Source organism: Acinonyx jubatus, chromosome D2 (assembly GCF_027475565.1).
Source record: "Acinonyx jubatus isolate Ajub_Pintada_27869175 chromosome D2, VMU_Ajub_asm_v1.0, whole genome shotgun sequence".
In the NCBI taxonomy this organism is placed as follows: domain Eukaryota; kingdom Metazoa; phylum Chordata; class Mammalia; order Carnivora; family Felidae; genus Acinonyx; species Acinonyx jubatus.
In genome coordinates, this window is record NC_069393.1 from 13630414 (window position 1) to 13650914 (window position 20501).

At 42.8% G+C, this 20501-nt stretch overlaps 1 protein-coding gene across 4 annotated transcripts in view; it reads left to right on the top strand.

Moving 5' to 3' along the window:
* Nucleotides 1–20501, top strand: part of PRKG1 (protein kinase cGMP-dependent 1) — a 1240511-nt gene that overhangs the window by 775096 nt on the left and 444914 nt on the right. For all 4 annotated transcript variants that reach the window (XM_027049866.2, XM_027049865.2, XM_027049867.2 and 1 more), the window contains exon 4: nucleotides 9754–9859. In XM_027049866.2, the coding sequence (XP_026905667.1) occupies nucleotides 9754–9859 (106 nt within the window). The remainder of the gene's footprint in view (nucleotides 1–9753; nucleotides 9860–20501) is intronic.

The window sequence follows — 20501 nt, forward strand, 5'->3', positions numbered from 1 at the left end:
GACGAGCTCTTACTCTGTGCCATCCCATGGAACAAGAAAGGCCTATAAAGCAGGGATTATATGCTAAGAGTACTGCTGTTTTAGGGGTGCCTGGGTGGCTCAGTCGGTTGAGCATCCGACTTCGGCTCAGGTCATGATCTCACAGTTCGTGAGTTCGAGCCCTGCGTTGGGCTCTGTGCTGACAGCTCAGAGCCTGGAGCCTGCTTCAGATTCTTTGTCTCCCTCTCTCTCTGCTCCTCCCCTGCTCACACGCTGCCTCTCTCTCTCTCTCTCTCTCTCTCTCTCTCTCTCTCTCTCTCTTTCTCTCAAAAATAAGGAATAAAAAAAAATTTAAACAAAAGAGTACTGCTGTTTTAGAGCAGCCCTGACCAATTGAAATGTGATGGGAGCGATAAATGTAATGTCTAATTTTCTGGCAATCCCATTAAAAAAAGTAAAGATAAAATGGAATATAGTGCAGCCTTAAAGGACAAGATTTTGCCATTTGTGACAACTGGATGGACCTAGAAGGTATCCTGCTAAGTAAATTAAGTCAGTACCATATGATTCTGCTTCAAAGTGGGATTAAAAAAACCAAACAAATGGATAAACAAAAAGAATCAGACCTGTAAATACAGAGAACAAACTGATGGTTACCCGATGGACAAAGGCAAGAGGGGTGGGCAAAATGGGTGAAGGGGTGTCGGAGACCCAGGCTTCCAGTTAAGAGATGAATCAGTCATGAGGATGAAAGTTACAACATAGGGAATATAGTCAATGATGTTGTGTTGTTGTTGTATGGTAACAGACAGTAACTACATGTGTGGTGAACATGCCGTAACATAGAAAAGTTACATAGCCACTACAGGTGTGAAAGTAACACAACATTGTGTGTCAACCGTACTCAAAATATAAAATAAATTAAAATGGAAACAGGTGTAAATAAAGTTTCTAGTACATTTTGACTTACTAGGTCAAATATTTTTATTGTCACATGTAATCAATAGGAAATTATTCATTAGGCATTTTATGTTTTTTCATACCGAGCCTTCCAAATTCTCTGTATAATTTACACAGATGGCACATTTCAGTTTCCATCAGTAATCAATTATCACATGGCTAGTGGTTATCATATTGGACAACACATGTTTAAAATTATCAAGAGTTAGGAAAATAGAACCAAGCTTGCAAAAGACCTGGAAAGGTCTGAAAAGGGGGAAGAAATAACTTTGAACTGAACCTTGCAAGGATGAGTAAGAGTTTGAGGGGAGTGGAGAGTCCCTCCAGTTGCAGGGATCTGCGTGAGCAGGGACATGGGGAAGGCAGGTGTTGATGTGAGGGAGGTGGGGCAAGCCTGAGGCCAGGAAGAAAGGGAAAATGGTACTAGTTCAACCTATGGAATTTGAACTCTGCCTTGGAAATACCAAGTACCAATTTCTTTATTTTTTTTAAATTATTTTTTAACGTTTATTTATTTTTGAGACAGAGAGAGACAGAGCATGAATGGGGGAGGGGCAGAGAGAGAGGGAGACACAGAATCGGAAACAGGCTCCAGGCTCTGAGCCATCAGCCCAGAGCCCGACGCGGGGCTCAAACTCACGGACCGCGAGATCGTGATCTGAGTTGAAGTCGGACGCTTAACTGACTGAGCCACCCAGGCTCCCCCAATTTCTTTAAATACTAGTGGGCATCTAATGGAAAATTAAAAGCAAAACAAAACCTGTCACATGTTGTTCTATCTAGGAAAGTAAACCCATTGATCAAGTTTTGGGTTATTGTGGTAAAATATATATGTGACGTGAAACCTACTCTAACCACTTTTAAGGGTGCAATTCCGTGGCATTAATACATCGCATTGTTGGGCAGCACCATCCATCTGGGGGAATCTTTCATCACCCTGAAGTGAAACTGTCCCCATCGAGCACCACCTCCCCATCCCCACCCCAGCCCGTGGCAACCACTGCTCTGCTTGTTGTCTGCATGAATTTGACGATTCTGGGTGCCTCCTGCCAATGGAATCCTACAATGCTTGTCTTTTCGTGTCTGGCTTATTTCACTTAGTCTAACATTTTCAAGGTTCACCCGTGTCATAGCATGTATCCGTTTTTCATTCCCCTTTAAAGGTTGAGCAACATTCCACTGTATGTATAGGCCACATGGTATACCTCTGTTCCTCTTTGAAGGATATTTGGATTGGTCCAACCTTTTGACGATGGTGGATACTGCTGCATGAACATTGGTGTACAAATAACTACTCATGTCCCTGCCTTCAGTTACTGTGGGTATATATCTAGAAGTGGGATTACTGGATCCTAGGCTAATTCTATGTTTCATTTCTTTAAGGAACCACTATAACATTTTCCATGGTGTCTCCACCATTTCACCTTTCTACCAGAAATGCATAAGTTCTAATAGCTGCACATCTTGGGCAACGCCTGCTGTTAATTTTAAGAATAGCCGTCCTAGTGGGTGTGAAGTTGCATCCTTTGAGGTTTTGATATGCATTTTTCCCTAATTCTTAATGGTGTTATGCATCCCGTCAGGTCTTAACTGGCCATTTGTATGGCTTCCTGATCAACTTTTGTGAACGGAAAAATGGTCTCTAAAACATAAAATTTACTTGCCTGCTGCTTGATAATTTTTGTGACTTTTATCTTGACCTCCTTCGTGTTCCCGGGGTTACCTGAGTGTCAGGTGTTTGTTGTGGTTCTTAGAGCAACCTAACACCTGGATTTCTAGAGTGCAAATAGCTGTTGGACCAAGTCATTCCAGAATGTTAAAATAATTAGACTTTTTAAAAAATATGCCAAGGAGAGTTTAAAACATGTGAGACAGTAGTTTAAAGATACAAGGTTGTATTTATAATACAGAAGTAAAAGAAAATCACAAATTCATTGGCTGGTTAGGTCATGTAGCTGACGACGTACATGGTTCTTGCACTTGAAAAAATGGCATTTACTTACAAGTACATTTGCTGCCTCTGCTTGGAGTAATGTGAATGGAACATTCATGATTCGACTATTTTATTTCCATGTATATTTCCAGGCTAGAAAGGTAGGTGTTCGGGTCAAATTCTCTCTCCACGGCATGTCCTGTCTATGTAAGATCCTTGATATCTTTCTAATCCATCCATCTCTCTAGCTTCCTTGCCACCCACCAGGACCCACCCACTTGGGTAATAAGAGACTGCTGATTTCTCTCTCTCTCTCTTTCCCTCTTAATTTCTTTATCTCTGGTTTTCTGGGTCCATCTTGGTCTCTCTTTATATCTTTGCCCCTCTCTTGCTCCCCCTAGTCCCAGTCTCCTCTTAAGCACCATTAGGATACTGCTAACAAAAGCTTCTGAAGCGAATCACCTACTTTAACCTTCCACGGCCCCCTCCTCACTGACCTCTGTATCAGGTTCTGAGGACAAGAGATCCATGTGCACTCTTTAGCTGCACCTGTGACAGCCTCCTGCCTCACCCAGCACCTCGGTCAGCCTTCCTGGACCACTTGCTGAGCAGACATCTCTTCCTGGAAGGACCCCTTGTGGTGATGGGGAAATAAAATTCTCTAGCTCCTCCCTTCCCACATTGAGTTCTGGAGCAAAGTCAACAGTCCCCTGCTGGGCTCAGTGCTAACCCTTTGGTTGACAGTGAGGATTTTAGGAAGTTCCAGGGGGAGGGCAGGGAACAGGGAACTATTCATACTCTGGCACCCTATGACTGGGAACCAGCTTAGTCTTCCCCCTGCCCTCCTCTGAGGCAATCCTTTCCCCAGAACCATCTTGTGGGTGCCATGGTCCTATCGGCCCATCTGATGGAGCATATGGACCCCTCTAAGAATAATGTTTATAAAAGCATAAAATAGAGGATTACTAAAAAAAAAAAAACCCACATTTATATTGAAATACAGTAATGTGCAGTATAAGTGTGATAAAATAACATTAAAAGTAAAATCGAGATGCAGGTCTATGAATTACTATAATTTTAAAGTAATGATGAGAAGAAACCTGGGAGGTGAAAGAGGAAACAGGTGTCCTACCCTTCTTAAAAGGATACGAATTCCATCAAGAGGACTCCATCGTCTAGACCTGATTACTTCCTGTGATACTGTGGCTTGTAGTCTCCCCTATCTGTGCCCTTCCCCCCCCACCCCTGGTTTTTGGCACTGAACTCCTAAAACCCTTAGAATTTTCTAATTGGTAGGATAAAGATTTCCTTAGCTTAAGGAGGTGACTTTCGGACTCCAGGATGGGGGCTGGCTGCCAGGGAACCAACCATGTGATCAGAGGGTTGGAAATTTCTGTCCCCCCACCCCCAGGGAGCAGAGAGTATCTGGAGGTTGAATCCATCACCAATGGCCAATGATTTAAGCAATCAGGCTTATGTAATGAAGCTGTCATAAACACCCAAAAAACAGGTTTGGGAGAGCTTCCAGATTGGTAAATGCAGGAAACTGAAACTGGGGTGGGGAGAGATGGGCACTCGTGGAGAGGGCATGGAGACTCTGTGTCCCCTTCCCCAAGCCTCAGCCTCTGCATCTCTCCTAAGTTATATTCTGAGTTATATTCTTTTATAATAAACCGGGGATCTAGGAAGTAAAACATTTCTCTGAGTTCTATGAGCCATGTCGCAAATTAATGAAACAAAAGGAGAAGATCTTGGGAAACTTATTTACAGCCAGTGGGTCAGAAGTACAGGGACTGTGGACTGGCCTCTGAGGGGAAGCAGAAAGGAGGCAGTTATTCAAAAGTGAACCTTAACCTTGGAGTCTGATGTGGTCTCTCGGTGGATAGCGTCAGAATTGAGTTGAACGGTGGGACACCACGGTGGGGTCCTGAGAACCGCTTGTTGGTGTCGGGAATCTCCCAGCCCCCCAACCTCATCCCACTCGAATTGGTACCAGAACTTCCTTACCTCCCATAGGCCCTGCCTCCAAGTAGCATCGCCATGGGGATCGTGGCTTTAGCTTTTGAATTTGGGGGAGACCCATTCCGTGCATAGCACCAGATGAAGAATCCTGGCTTGCACAAGATTCTCTACTGCAAAGCCTTCAGCCAACCGTTGTGTTTTTCCCCACAGGGACTGGGGAGTCTGTGAGGTCTTTTCAGCGTATTCACAGCCCCAGATACTTGCTGCTGGCACTTCCTCTTGATTTGTTTTCCTTTTAGAGGAGACCAGGAGATGGCAAGTGTTTTCTGTAACGGGCCAGATAGTCTCTATCAAAACTACTCAATTCAGCCAGAGACAATATGTAAACAAATAGACATGGCTGTGTTCCCACTGGAAGTTTTATGGATACCAAAATTTGTTTTATATAATTCTCATGTGTCATGGGTTATTTTTTTAAAAATGTTTCAGCCACTTAAAAATACAAAACCCGTTGATGGTTAACGTGCTGTAGGAAAACTAACCATGGGCCCGATCTGGCATGGATAAAGGCTTGTTGGCCTCCGCACTAGATCACAAGTTTCTTAAAGGCAGGAGATCTGTGTTTGTTTCCTGTCTCTTATATATAGCACCGGTGTTGGCTACATTGGTATAAAATAAATACGGGCCGAAGGAATATTCGAGACTGTGTTTTATACCCACACAGGCTTTCTCAATATTCTTCCAAAATCTGAACTGCACAGTGGAGGGAATCCCTACTAGAATTTAGGCCAAACCCGGATTTGTGATCTGATTCCAGCACCGTTTTTGTGGCTCCTTTTCTGTAATCCTGGTGTCCCCCAGATGAAGGCCAACTCTTGCCCACGTTGAAGGTGTCGTTCATGTGCTCCTACACTTAAAGATCTCAGAGGAATGGGAATTTGCCTGTTTTCCACTGATTCAACATGGCCCTAAACTGGAGGGGGAAGAAAAAGATCACTGAGTAGAGAATTTTAGATTCATTCTTGAACAAAAAGGAAAATCTGTTTCCGATACTTGCTCTGCCCTTCACTTAAATGTTCAACAACCATAATCATCGTGAAAATCAGAGGAACTTTATTTCTGAAGTGCTTATTCCCTACAGAGATTAAGAAACCACTTAAAGGTACATAGATTTTTAAAACTTGTTTTGAATGGTCTGTAAGTTTGGAAGCACCAGACTTACCCTCCAGCCGGCTGTTGAAGAAGCAAGAGGTTAATAACCACCCGAATGGAACCACTTTCCTGATAACAAGGCAAGGTGTTTATGAGTCACGCTTGCCCACCTGTGAAGTGCTGATTTGACTAATAGGTATATTGGCCGAGTACAGGAAAGGTTTTGGCATCTTGCCCAAGGTCATGGACAAATTTGCAATCTCGTCAAGCCATGTTCATTATCATGCAAAATATCTGAAACAGGTTTACTTAGAGATGTAGCAGTAGGCCGGGTAAATGGGAGTCAGATAAAACGAAAATATTAGATTCTGTGGACTTATTTTTAGAGACCCTTTTTCAATTCATGGCTTATGATGTCTGATCAATTCAGCTGAGCTATTTTAACATCATCTTGGAGTCTACTTAGGCTTACTTCTTCATTTTTCGGTGACCTTTGTGCACATGAATGACATTAATGACTCAGTATAGCCTACACTTACCTAATGAAAAGCTAATTTCTTGAGAGAGAAGCAGTTATAAGAAATGAGCCCCGGACTTCTCTCTGCGGGAAGGTCCCAACTTACTCGAGGAAACCTCATTTAGACACAGCAGAGATAATGAGCGATATCGGTCACGCGCTAAGTGCCAGCGAGTGACAGAGGGCAGAGTGACAGCTCCTCAGGAGGGACCAGGAACACAGCCTGGCCTCCAAGCGGGAACGCAGACAGAAAACGTTGCGGGTCACTTGGTCACAACACATGTGTGCATGCATGCACCCCGACCCTCGTCGCTTGACTCGTGGGTACTGTGGCCTCTGCTTAGTACCTACTATTCCTGTCTCTTGGTTTAAGAGCCTGTAATGGAAATTCTTACATATTGCTGCTGGAGACGTGCTAAGTGAGGTCTTCCTGCAGGGCAGGGTCTTAGATGTATGTATGTATGTATGCTTCACTCCACTTAGACCTTCTGCCTCTACTGAGTCTTTTGAGGTACAGTACCGTATGTGTATATGTGATAGTACTCGTCGTCATGTTGCCCCTGATCTTTAGAATAACAGAATTGGTTGATGTCTCCTAATTCAGCCTTTGGAGGGAGACTTGGGTTACTGGAAATCCCTGGGAACCATTAAGAATGATGCTGAACACAGAATGTATTTTTCTTGTAAGCAGTCGAAAAATGGTGGCCTACCTCTGATGTGTTCTGAAATTCAGGTTCTTTGCGTGGCTAAAATGAACAAATCAGGAGACTCTAGCTGCTGGCGAGGATGGGGAGAGACGGGAACCCTCTCGCACTGTTGGTGGGAGTGCAAACTGGTGTGGCTGCTCTGGAAAACAGTGTGGAGGTTCCTCAAAAAATTAAAAATAGACCTACCCTATGACCCAGCCATAGCACTGCTAGGAATTGAACCCAGGGATACAGGAGTGCTGATGCATAGGGGCACTTGTACCCCAATGTCTATAGCAGCACTTTGAACAATAGCCAAATTATGGAAAAAGCCTAAATGTCCATCAACTGATGAATGGATAAAGAAATTGTGGTTTATATACATAATGGAATACTACTTGGCAATGAGAAAGAATGAAATATGGCCTTTTGTAGCAACGTGGATGGAACTGGAGAGTGTTATGCTAAGTGAAATAAGTCACACAGAGAAAGACAGATACCATATGTTTTCACTCATATGTGGATCCTGAGAAACTTAACAGAAGACCATGGGGGAGGGGAAGGAAGAAAAAAAAAGGGAGGAAGCCAAACCATAAGAGACTCTTAAAAACTGAGAACAAATTGAGGGTTGATGGGGGGTGGGAGGGAGGGGAAGGGGGGTGATGGGCATTGAGGAGGGCACCTGTTGGGATGAGCACTGGGTGTTGTATGGAAACCAGTTGACAATAAATTTCATATTAAAAATTTTTTCAATGAAATTCAGGTTCTTGGCTGTGTTTTGTCTTTAAGATCTCTAATAGCTTTGTTTTGTTCATCGCATTAATCCCCGCTTCCTATGCCTGACTTCCAGGGCCCCGAAGCAGCCTGCTTTCAAAGATCAGAGAAGCCTGCAGAATCTCAGCCATTCCTGTCTGTCTGATCCTTGCCTGGACTCCCCCAGCCCAAGCCGCCCCCCCCACCAGGCTCTTCTCCCCGCACAGGACGTCACCTCCTCGGTCTCCCTCCTAGCTCCGCTTCTGTCAGTTATATAAAGATGCTCCTTCTTGTGAATCTTTTCCTGAATTGGCAGTCCTTTGTGGTTGCATCATCCAGTCTTTGGGTTTGTCTCAAGCAAACAGGTGTTCTGGAAAGGAGCCCGGATTTGGCAGGGGAACTTGAATGTGGCTGGGAGAGCACCTGTGTGAGGATCTTTGTTTTTGCTGATGGCTCATTTTTAAAAGATACTTGGAGCGGAGCCATGCGCATACCGGTCCTTGCTGCTTTGTTCCTTTTCTAGTTAACCAAGCATCCTTTTTCTTTTTTCAATGAAGAGCTGGCCCAGAGAGAAGTCATGTTCTAGTTCCTTAGCTTCAAACAGTTTTGCGAGGAAAAATTAGGTACAATTCGAAGATAAGGGTTTACATTAGAACACAGCATTCTCTTTCTCATATTTTCCCCGTTTGCTTTGTGTGTTACTCCCAGTCCCTCCCTGCAAGGCACACCCATGGCCTCATACTCAGCATTTGCCCCTGGCCCCTCCCCCCAGATCTCATTCCACACTGGGCTGCCTCTGAGAACTGGGAAGAAGAGAGAATTGTGTTCTTCAGTCTTTGTGTGTTTGGCTCCTTAAACTATAAACTGTCTCCACTCAGTTGTCCCGCACAGCCCTTAGGTACCCCACTCCCCAGCAGTATGACCTATGAATTGGCTTTCTCTATTTGTATGCTAACAGAAAGTGTTTGCTACTAGGAAAACTTGCAAACAGACATAAAAATGGAGAGCATAAGTGTCTTGCATGCCCATTGCATAGATCGTTACCGAGATTTTTAGTATATTCTTTTAAAACCAAAGTTTATCCTACTGGGTGGTTCTGTTACTCTATAGCATCTACCTTTTTCCAAAACTTGTCTCTTAGTCGTGTGCTCAGTAGCTCACACGGTGTAATTCCGTGATACTCAGTTTGAACACTATTATTCATTGTCAAAGGCAGTCGTAGGTAAGACTAGACACTAAAATTCAACAAACAGATCTCAGAGAACTTCACAGGACAGCGTCGGGCACAGGTTATAATTTGTAAAATATGAGCTCCATGTAGAAATCATGGTGAAGTCATTATTTCTATCCTATTAAATTCAGCCCTAAACCTGGAAATGGAGTTTTCATTTCTAGTTTTTACAAGTAAAACATGATCATTTGAGTCATTAACACCATTCTGGGCAATTACCAGGGCGTGTTGTGATTAATTGTGAATTTTTCTTTGCTTCCATGTGATGTCCTTCATAGATAGTCTGGAAAGCACTAAAGTTTTTCACTGTGGACTTAGGCATTCTCCTCCCTTAAGGGCAGAAGAGAACTGGAATCTTCCTCTTAGACAATAATACTAGATGGACAATTATGAACTACCTTATGCCAGTGGGAACATTGACTTTCTTAACAAAATGGGATAGCATGATGGGTACCAGCTGTAAATGAAGGTCAATTATTTCCATACTTCTCCTGAATCACTCATATCCCTTCTGCATGATGGGGTTCACAGTTGAAATTGCCTAATTTTTTTTTTCCTGTTTTCTTTTTCTTTTCTCCAGCTCTTGTGAATGTGAAACTCTGGGCCATCGATCGACAATGTTTTCAAACCATCATGATGAGGACAGGACTCATCAAACACACCGAGTATATGGAATTTTTAAAAAGGTAGGATGCTTTATTTTCTCCTGCTGAGGGCGTTTATGGTCTTTTCAACCCTCTTTCTGGACAGGCAGCTCAGGGAAGCCTTTTCCTTTCATTTCAGTCTTGATAGCCTACAAATTTGTAGAAGCATGAGACTTTGGACTGGCTTCTTCTTTCTGGTTCTGGTACCAGTTTCCATGCTAAGTGATGAAGTCACAACTTGGGACATTATCTCAGGGAGTGTGGGTCAGAGAAACAAAGGAGAATTTGCTTGAACAAAAAAGGGGTATTGAGTTCATCCCTAACTATTTATCGATTAAAATGTTGATGGTACCTCTCCGGACTGCATCGTCTCTTGTGTAAGATTCCGTGTCAAAGATCAGGTGACAAAGATGGAAAAGTTCCAAAAGCTCATTATCCTTTAATCCCAAGTTTCATTTCCCCACTTAAGTTCATTTTCTGTTGTAGTTCTCAAATATCAAAAGTTTTTTTTTCTTTTGATATTGTATATTTTCATGATTCAGTATAGCATGGGAACTGGGATAAAAAACAGCTTTTCATTTCTTAAGAATACACCGATATTCACTGAAATGCAGTTCTTTGTCTCTAAGCTTATTTTAAAGAAAATACATTATTTCATCCTTAAAAAGAATATTGACAACTCTGACTTTTTTCCAATAAGTCGCTATTTTGTATTTTTTCGTTGAAAACAGAACCATCCTTAAGTAATAACGTACAGATTACGTTTGCTAAAGAGGGGCGTATTATCTGTTACAATCATATTCTTAGAGCTAGAATATCAAGCTGGTTTTTTCATGGCTTTTTTTTTGTTTTTGTGAAAGAAATGGTTTAAGGGGAGGTAGAAAATCGAAATCGCATTTTGGGTCAGTGATACATCATAACAGATACCTGTGGAATTTTCTTACAATGGAATCTTAATATTCCTTACTTGAGTATTTTATGTAGTTCATTTGTTTTCTGATTCATTGTTTATGCATATTTGATTTCCACATAATTTGTTCTTTACGTTCTTGCTAAAGGAACAATAAAACTCTAATTTGATGTCAAGTGGTAATTTTAAAATATAATTATCAGGGTGTTGGATTTTTCTTCAACATGATTGGGTGAAACATTTAGACGTGGAAATGTACTTTTGTTTGGAATTTAGTACAGTTCGCAAGGAAATTATTCAGATGCCGTCTGTGTGTGTGTGTGTGTGTGTGTGTGTGTGTGTATCTATATTTGCGTGTGTTTGTTGATACATATGCGTGTGTCTATACTGGTATGTGTGTGAGAAAGAGAATAGAAAGAATACAGAGACCAAGAGAGAAAGATGGAGACAGAATAAATTATCATTTTTAAGCTTTTACTTAAAGTGCAATTTACTGTTTTCTTCTGATGGAACCGTATTAGAGAAAGATCCCGATTGGTAATTAATAAAATTCTTACCTGTAGGACAGAGCCTACCTAAGCTCTCAGGTACCTAAGCATTGGGCACTTACGACATAGATTTCCATAATTCCATTCTCTCAAGGAAACGGGGTGTCAGTGCTCATGACCCACATAAGTTTTTCTAAGAGGGGCTGGTTCAGGCAATGAAGTCTCATTGTGTTGTTGCTGGGGTTTTTTGTTTGTTCGGATTTTTGTTTTTAGTTGAATCTGCATATACTCTTATATCTTTTGTATTCACCTAAATTTGTGTTATCTGCTCTGCTGATTCAAACCTTCAATAAGTAAAGTTGGTTCTCCAGAGGGTGGGAATGTATCATGTTGGCCAGCTTAGTGCAGGTGAAGTTTAACTGGTTGAGTTAGAGGTGGGTGCAGACGTTTACTTTCCATCCATCTACTGTCTAAAGAGTCAAGTCCTCACCATTTGTGAAGACGGTGCTGGGATGGGAGTCCAGAGAGGTGACCAAGGGACCATCAATGCCTGGGGCCAGCTTTAATCTTCCTTAATTATGACTGTGGTTAACCGGTTCTCTCTGACCCTTCAGTGGCTCGCAATTGCTCTTGAATTATGCATGGCCTCATTAGCTGCAAGTTCAAGGCCCTCACACAGCCAACCACCACCTGCTTTCCTGCCTGCGTTCTTCTTGCCCCAGGCAAACCGGACAATTCACTGTGCCCAGGCAGTCCTTGGACCCTGATACAGCTCACTGCCTCTGTGGTCATCATTGTTGTTTTGTTTTGCTTTGTTTTGTTTTTTCCCCCCACCTCCCATCAGTGTTAAAATCTTTTAAGATACAACTAAAACCTGCCTCTTGCAAAGATACTAACCTCATTCCACCAAGAAGTAATATTTTCCTTTTTTGAGCTTTGTCTCTATCATGTGTCTCATTCTCTACTTTGTTTTATTATAACCTGACTATTGAACTTCTACTCTGAGACTATAAACTTGTCATAAACATCTTGGTGCTCGTCTTGGCACAAAACTTACTGATTTGTAGATAGGTAGTTAGTATGACTTTAAGGGCAGGATCAATACATAATTTGAAGGGCCCAGAGACCAATGAAAATTGGGAGCTCCTTTTAAAAAAATGTCTGTGTGGCTCAGTCGTTTAAGGTCCAACTTTGGCTCAGATCATCATCTCACAGTTCGTGGGTTCAAGCCCCGCATCAGGCTCTGTGCTGACAGCTCAGAGCCTGAAGCCTGCTTCAGATTCTGTCTCCCTCTCTCTCTCTGCCCCTCCCCCTCTCATGCTCTGTCTCTCTGTCTCTCTCCCTCTCTTTGGAAAATAAAAAATGTCAAAACCCTGACAGCATAGTATTAAACCAAGCATAGGCATCTTCTAAGCTTGGCCTCTATACTGTTGCCCAGGTTGTACACTGATGAAGCTAAACGAGTAATACTGTTTTCTCCTCCATGTTCCCAGGTTATCTCTCTTTGCTACCACTTATTCTGCAGGGCTGTTAAGAAGTGTGTATACCCTCCCCAAAGGAAATGATAGTGTCAAAAAGTTAAGATGACCAAAATTAACATTTCTGTCCTGACTGAAGAATTGTTCATTTCCCTATTACTGATTTTTTTTTTTAACATGCATACCACTCTTTTACATCATGTAAATTTTTTTTAAGCTTTATGTAGTCAAGTCAATCAACTTTTTCCTTTAGGGTTTCCTGTGTAGCAAGTCTCACCGTAATAAAATAAAAATGTGGACTCAATGCTTTGAAATTTGCCTGTAGCAACCTGTGTGTACAGGGAAAAGGGGTGTTTTTCTCTAATGTGCTTGCTAAAAAAAAAAAAAGTCCATCTCCATTTTTCTCCCATACACACCTTATACTTCATATTGAGGAGTTAAAGGAATTGTGATATTCAGAACAGCAACAGCTCAGGTTAAAGAATGGTCTTCCGTGTCTGCTCATGCCCATATGCCTCTCATCCTGTTCATGTTTCTAAACAAGCAGTAAGCTGTGAGGGCCAGAAATGGGACACACTGGGCATATATAAATGCGCTGAAATGGGAAGATTTTTCTCCGCTGTCAGAGTTGGTTTTTATTTTCATTCTGGTGTGTTTACCCATTTTGGAGCTCCCCATCAGGGGGTCTGGCCTCCCTTTCCACGGATTAAATGCCACATCTAACTCGGATTCTACCTCTTTAATCATATTTAGCCATTTTTCCTTTCGTGCCTCTATTTCACATTCCCTGATGTAAACACAGATGTTCCTCGGCAAGCCAAAAAGAGAAAAAAAAAATTAAAAACACAAGATACTATTCAGGGTTTAGCAGGGCTGCTAAGCAGGGCACTGTTGCTATAGGTCCTGCGGTGGTTTTGCTGCTGTGACCATCGTCATCTTGGGCTATGGGAAAATGCTGCTTTTTGAGATGGACTCTGAAAAATGAGACAAATAACTGCCCGAGTTAACTCGTGTTGGCTTTTGCTGCACACTTTTCCTGTGCTGCTCTCGGCTCTGGCCCCTTTTCCACAGGAGCAGCAGAAGGCCGCCGTGTGGCCACTGGGTGGGGAGGTAGGGACTGGGTTTGCTCATGGCCTTGAGCTGACTATGATGGTGACACCATCACCCTCTATTTGTTACTTGCCTCGCTGACAAAGGAGAGAACAGCAGGGACCATTTGGAATTTAAGGTACTCTCTGGATCCTGTTCACCCTCAGAAAATGTTTTCTTCATTCACAAAGGGACCTTTTGGTCAGGCAGGAGTGGTGATGTCCTCTTCCTGCCCAAAGTCTGTCCTTAGCTGCTTACCACCCCCTAAGGGGAAGCCTGGGTCTTGAGTGTGGTCTTCGAAGCCCTGCTTTCTGGGGCTGCTATGGGTTTCCCTGGATTCGTGGTGTTCTCCCTCTTGTCCCTCATTCTCTGATTCTCTCTGCTACAGCCCCAGGGCTGGCCATCTTTCGTTGCCCTCCTGCGCCATGGCCCCTCCCAGCAGAGCACATCCCGGGAGACTCTTCTCCTTTCGAATGGGAGTCTTTCCGATGGTGATCTGTATAGCATAGCACAGGGAGTATGTCTGGTGGGGCAGGGAAAAAACAAATCTGATCTCTCTCAGATAATTAGAAATTTCTGCTTTGCCCTTTTCTGAGTTGAAAAAGGCATTGCTGCTGTTAATCACCAAGTTTCATACAGTATTCTGAAAATACAGAATTAGAAAGTTAGGAGATTTTTGAAGGTCTTTGGTAAAACTTTTTGGTTCCCAGAGGACTCTCCCAGCATAAAGAACTTGGAGGTATTTTCCCGGTCATGTGGTGTGGATCTTCTCCGGCAATTTCTGATTAATGGAAGCTAAGTGATAACCAAGCCCAAAGCTGATCGCCCCGGTGAGGGCCTTACAGCATCCACATCCAAGGAGTCAAGGTGAGGAGTGGGCCTTCGGTAAATCAAGGAGCTACCAAGATAGTGCTTCCTTCTGCTATTTGATGCTGTGTAGTTGACGTATTCCTTACTTCCATCCTTGGGGAGTAAACCTCAACTCTAGTTTGCTCTTGCCTTTTCTCCTCTGAAACAGTACTACTTGTATATACATCTAATGTGTAATTGAATACATATGCTACTTACATGTGCACATTAGGTAAGTGACACTCACGTCCCAAAAGAAAGGATGACTTTGCATTGAAACGTCATGCTCCCCTGTTGGGATCAGAATGACTTTCACTATGAGAATAACCTCACCTTGGGTTGGGTTGGTGACTCCTGTCTATCGTCTATACCTAGACTGAAATTTACTGAAACTTGTCTTCCATTGCTTGACGTTTTTTATCATCTGGTAGTTTTGGCCACCACTACCCCCTTCCCCTGCCAGGGGCCTATGAAGATGCGTCTTCACATCTTTGGTCTGATACATGAATGAGACACGTGAATCTAATAATGGGATTTAGAAAAATCTAAGACCTGAGGTCTGTGTCATGCCTGGACTGCGGCTCCCAGCAGATCTTCTGAAGGAAGCTCCTTACTGTGGTGAACTTGATGTGGGGCAGGTTAGGAATACTGTCTTCTTTTCCTCTCCCCAAAAGTAATGTACTTACGTAACCAATTTGATATTATGTGGACTTTTTTTTTTATATTCTGCATGTTTTTCAATCTTGGGATACTGACATTTCTAAAACCCTTACAAATTTCCCTTCTCGGATCTAATTTGAGAACCTGCTAATTTCATTTTCTTATAACTCAATTCAACAGGCTACCTTATTTCTGAGATTTCTATTTTATTCTACATCACCCTTACAAAAGTAGAGTCAGGGAGATGTCCATTCAGAGTTGGCAGTGTAGAATAGAACTGTGTAAGGGGATAAGACAGGCCCCTCCTTTCACGTAGGAGGCCACTGAGGCTTAGATTTGTTGAGATGCCCAAAGTCCCATGAGAAATTGGTCATACATTCAGCCCCGTGCCCCTAGGAAAATGGGAAATTCAGCTGTCCTACTGTGTCAATGGACTCCTGTTCAAAATCTCGGGTAAAATTGTCCACCATCTTCCAGTGTTGCACAATTCTCTGGAATATTTGGGGCTTTAATTTCTTGTTTGTTTTTGAAGTATAGTTGACACACGTTAGTTCCACGTGCAAAACCTAGTGATCCCACATCTATACGTGCACAAGTGTGGGTGCATCACTGCACAATGCTATTACAGTATCACTGACTGTATTCCCTGTGCTATGCCTTTTGTCCCTGTGACCTCTTCCTTCTTCTAGGGCATTCTTTCATCCTCCTGCTAACGTTGTCCTGTTCCCCCATAAAAGGAGAAAGTAACAGCACACAGCTGCACTCGCCATGGCAATTTTGAATGACAGATGGGGGTGGGGCCGAAAATTGACATCTTTAACAACTTCCCTGCCAATGCTCTTGATCCCAATCTGGAGACCACTTCTGGGCAGTTGCTGATCTAGAACATAAGACGAAGATAGAATACATATTTCAAATATTTCAGTGTTTGCTTGATTTAGTGATGTGAGAAAAATGGGTTTAAATTCTGGCTTCACTATTTATAGGTAAGTAGTCTTAGGCAAGTTTATTTTTAATGCTTATTTTTGAGAGAGAGAGAGAGAGAGAGAGAGAGAGAGGCAGAGTGTGAGCAGGGGAGGGGCAGAGAGAGAAGGAGACCCAGAATCTGAAGCAGGCTCCAGGCTCCGAGCTGTTAGAAGAGTGCCCGATGTAGGGCTCGAACTCTGGAATTATGAGCTCAGGACCTGGGCCAAAGTCGTCTGCTTAACCGACTGAGCCACCCAGGCACCCTTAGGCAAGTTTCTTTAAACTTAAGCTCAGTTTCTACCAACCAAAAAATAGGGTATCCTCCCACCTGAGGGATTATAATCAGAAATAAACAAAATAAGGTAATATTAGCAAATGTATGAGAGTGTGCCAAAGAGTTTTCAAAACACTTGAGATGAATTAACTGTGCTGCTGAATCCTCAACATGAATCTATAAAGTGTGTGCTAACGTAATTTCAGTTTTACCGAAGAGAGAACTGAGGCCAAAGACTAAATAGACTAAAGTTCCACAGCTAGTCACGGGGAGAGCCAATAGCCACAGTAAAGGTGCTTGTACACTCTGCTCTTAACTGCTTCCAGATCTGTAGGCTGCTCAGATACTAATTCCAACATACTGCTGATCTTCTCAACAGATTGGCATTTACTTTGCCCGGAGATTTGGGCAGCTGGATGACTTGGTTCTTGGTGTCTCTGGGTTTCTCATTCACTATACTTTTCTCTCTAGTAGTACCCTTCCCCCAAACCTCTGGAGATGTTTGTTTGCTCTCATTCCCCTAAGGGTATGTATTCAGAGATCAATGCTCTGTAATAACCTAAGAGCTGTCACTGTGATGGGTGGTAAATAAAAGTGATGATGTCTTAGAATTGCATTGGCTCAGTGGAAGGGCCTTTAGTTGTCTGGAAATACACCACCTTTTTGGAAGCAGGCACCATGATTTCTGAAATGGATATTACATGATCAAGAGCCCAGGATCACTATCTCCTGGCATCAGACATTCAGGCATTGATGCTTCTGGCTTGTCCTAAGGTTCTCCGGTACAGGTGGTGGTCTTTAAGCAAGACCCATTCTTGCTTGGGTTGTGTTCTGTGACCTTATTTTGAACAACTGGACTATTGTGACGTTTGCCAACAGAATAGCTTTGGTACACATGAGCCTGAAGAAATCAAGAACCCACTTTGGGGATCACAAATTATGTAAGGAGCAACAGTACAGTCTAATCAACCTGAGATATTTGCGGAACATCAGAGTCCTGATCCCACTTTCCCTAGACTTTTCTCCTATAATTTGCAAGGAGAGATGGTAAAAGAAGGCTCCTATGAAAATAGTTCTAGGGATTTTAGACTTTCTTTTTTTTTAATTTTGAGGAGTAAGTTACAGACCTATTTATTAAGCTCTTAAGCTTTGAGCTTTAATAGAGGTTTTCTAGAAGATTGTGAAAACGTGTGTTAGAATTAAGCTTAACAGAGCTGGCGTAGCTGAAATTTGAAGGGAAATATCACAAAGAAGGCATTCGAAGAGGCGCTTTCTTCTCCCACGTACGACCACCTGCTCAGTACATCTTGTGGTAGCAGACGCATTCTCATCAAAGATGACACCAGGGGCAGATACATATAAAAGTGGCCATTAATTTCATGTTGTCATTGAGCATTTGCACAGATGTCTCCATAGTGATGGCTTTTTTTTTTTTAAAGAAAGTGTCACCTCTGATATTTGCATGTTGTTCATTGATTATAAAAGTTCTACACTTTCCTATATAGCATGCTTCCTCCACATGTGTAAATTCCTTCTAATCCTTACAAATAATAAGATACCCGGTTTACGGTGTTTGTGGCTAAAATCTCCCATTTGAGTCAAACAATGAATTTCCTACAGATTGATCTTGTTCGATCCTGGGGAAGATGAGGCTTCAGCCCAGGGATTGATGTGCCTCTCCCAGAGTCTGGGCTGGGGGGGATGAGTCCTTTGGGGATGCTAGGCTAACTTTCCATCCCATGACCCTAAGGATAGTTTCTCAACACCCCGGGCGGTGGGGTCACAAAACTAAAGCAGTGTGACAAAGCAGTTTGATATTCCTCTGTTCTGTTGTTATGGTCTTGAACCTTACAAACTCTTTCTGCAGCCAGTCTCGTTTCATTTGTGTATCTTTCACACTGAGCCTCCTTGAGGGCGTCTGGGAGGGAGTCCTTTTCCATAGACGACTCTGTAATGAACAGGTCAGAAGGATGCCACAAGCTACTGGGGAAAAGAAAAAAGTAGGCTTCTGACATCCCGGCCACCTGGATTTCTCCACTTGAGATAGAAACCTACTTCCCCACAACTGGAGAGGAATCAGAAATTCTGGAGTGGGGCAAGGACATGGTGTTGAGGGCAAGTAAACGTCAGGGTGAGTTCAGCCACCGCGTAATCTGATCTGTCCTGGAAAGGGGAGAGAACATCAGTTCGTTTCAAAAAGGAAAGAAAGTAGGGACACCTGGGTGGTTCAGTAGGTTAAGTGTCCAACTTCGGCTCAGATTACTGGATGGAGCCCCGCATCGGGCTCTGTGCTGACAGTGCAGAACCTGCTTAGGATTCCCTCCCTCCCTCCCTCTCTGTCTGTCTCTCTGTCTCTGTGTCTCTGTCTCTCCCCTGCTGTGTGCATGCTCTCTCTCCCTCAAAAATGTGTAAACATTTAAAAAAAAAGACAAAGAAGTGGAATGTGCATCCTAGTTTCTATTTGTACCTGGTTGTGGGTTTGGCTTGGAATAAAGTTAGTCCTAATGGATTTACCAATAGGTTTTTTACCAAGGTGAAGTCCAAAGCTCAGCATCTAGTTGTTGAGTGGTGTGGGCATGGGCATCTCCGAGCCAGACCCTCCTGGTTTGCTGCTTGATTTGGGGTGCGGGGAGATGGCTCCCAGGAAAGGGAAGCCCTTAGAGAGAGCCCCTGGCATGATGCTTGGTGACAGAAGTATGGGCTGAGTTGGGATCACTCCCCCACAGAGAGAGTGTTGGCATAGCAGTGAGGGAAATGGCGGGGGGGGGGGGGGGGGTGGAACACAAACAAGAACAAAACGGCCTGCACCTGCTGCTTCACGTACATTATCTCACGTGATTTTGACAGGCTCTTTTGAGGGCAGTGGGGTGCTCCTCCCCTTATTTGAGGAGACGTCTGGAGTTTTTAAAATGAACAACGTCCCCACCATCACACAGCCAGATTCAAAATCAGGCCCCACTTAAAGTCCTTGTTCTCTTCATCCCATCAGGCAAACTTCCTGAAAATGGGTGATGTCACAAAAATCAAGACGTCAGTGTTGATCATTTTTTTCTAATAGAATGAACATGTCATTCGAAGATTGGCACAAAATTCATTGCAAATGTGTATAGTGGCACCCAAGCTTGTTATTTTTTGTTTTACATTGTTCTTTATTTTTGAGAAAGATACAGCTGGGAAAGGGCAGAGAAAAACATGGGGACAGACAGCAGAGAGTCTGATGTGGGGCTCAATCTCACAAACCCTAAGATCATGACCTGAGCCAAAGTCGGACGCTTAACTGACTGAGCCCCCCAGGCACCTCCAGAAATTTATTTCTTGATACATTTTAACCATTGCAAAAAGTTCCTGGGGTGTGTGTGTGTGTGTGTGTGTGTGTGTGTGTGTGTGTGTGTGTTTGAGTGCGATCACGCATCCATCCAACCGTCCATGAATCTTGAGGTTTAAATCATTTAAAAACAGAGGAAGATTTTTTTCTTAGGAATCTTGTGATAAGCATGCCATTTGAAAATTGACCTCGTATTTATACAATAAGCGATGCAATGTTTATGCTGGAGCCCAGGACAATTCCAGCTGAATAGCACAACTTGGGTTTTCCTATAAACATACAAAGAGAGTTGAAAGTTACTCAGTACTTTTCAAAGAATTAGATGAATTCTGTTTTCTCATTTGCCTGGATGGGGTCCAATGGGTAAACATTGTATTCCATGTTTGGGAAAAACTCCTCAAGTGCTCTGCTCTGTTGTGCAAACACAGACACATCAAAGTTGCCTTGGAGGATGGATTTTTTTATTATTTTCAAGAGAACTCAAATCCGCAAGTAGATCTAACACAAACATGGCCAAGATTTAGTGTACTGAAAGAAAACTATTACAATAAAAGGACGTAAATGCCAGGGAATTCTGAATTCTTAAAAAAAAAATAATCTCTTTTGGTTTATATGTACCCTGAACTCTCCTTACTTAGAGATAAG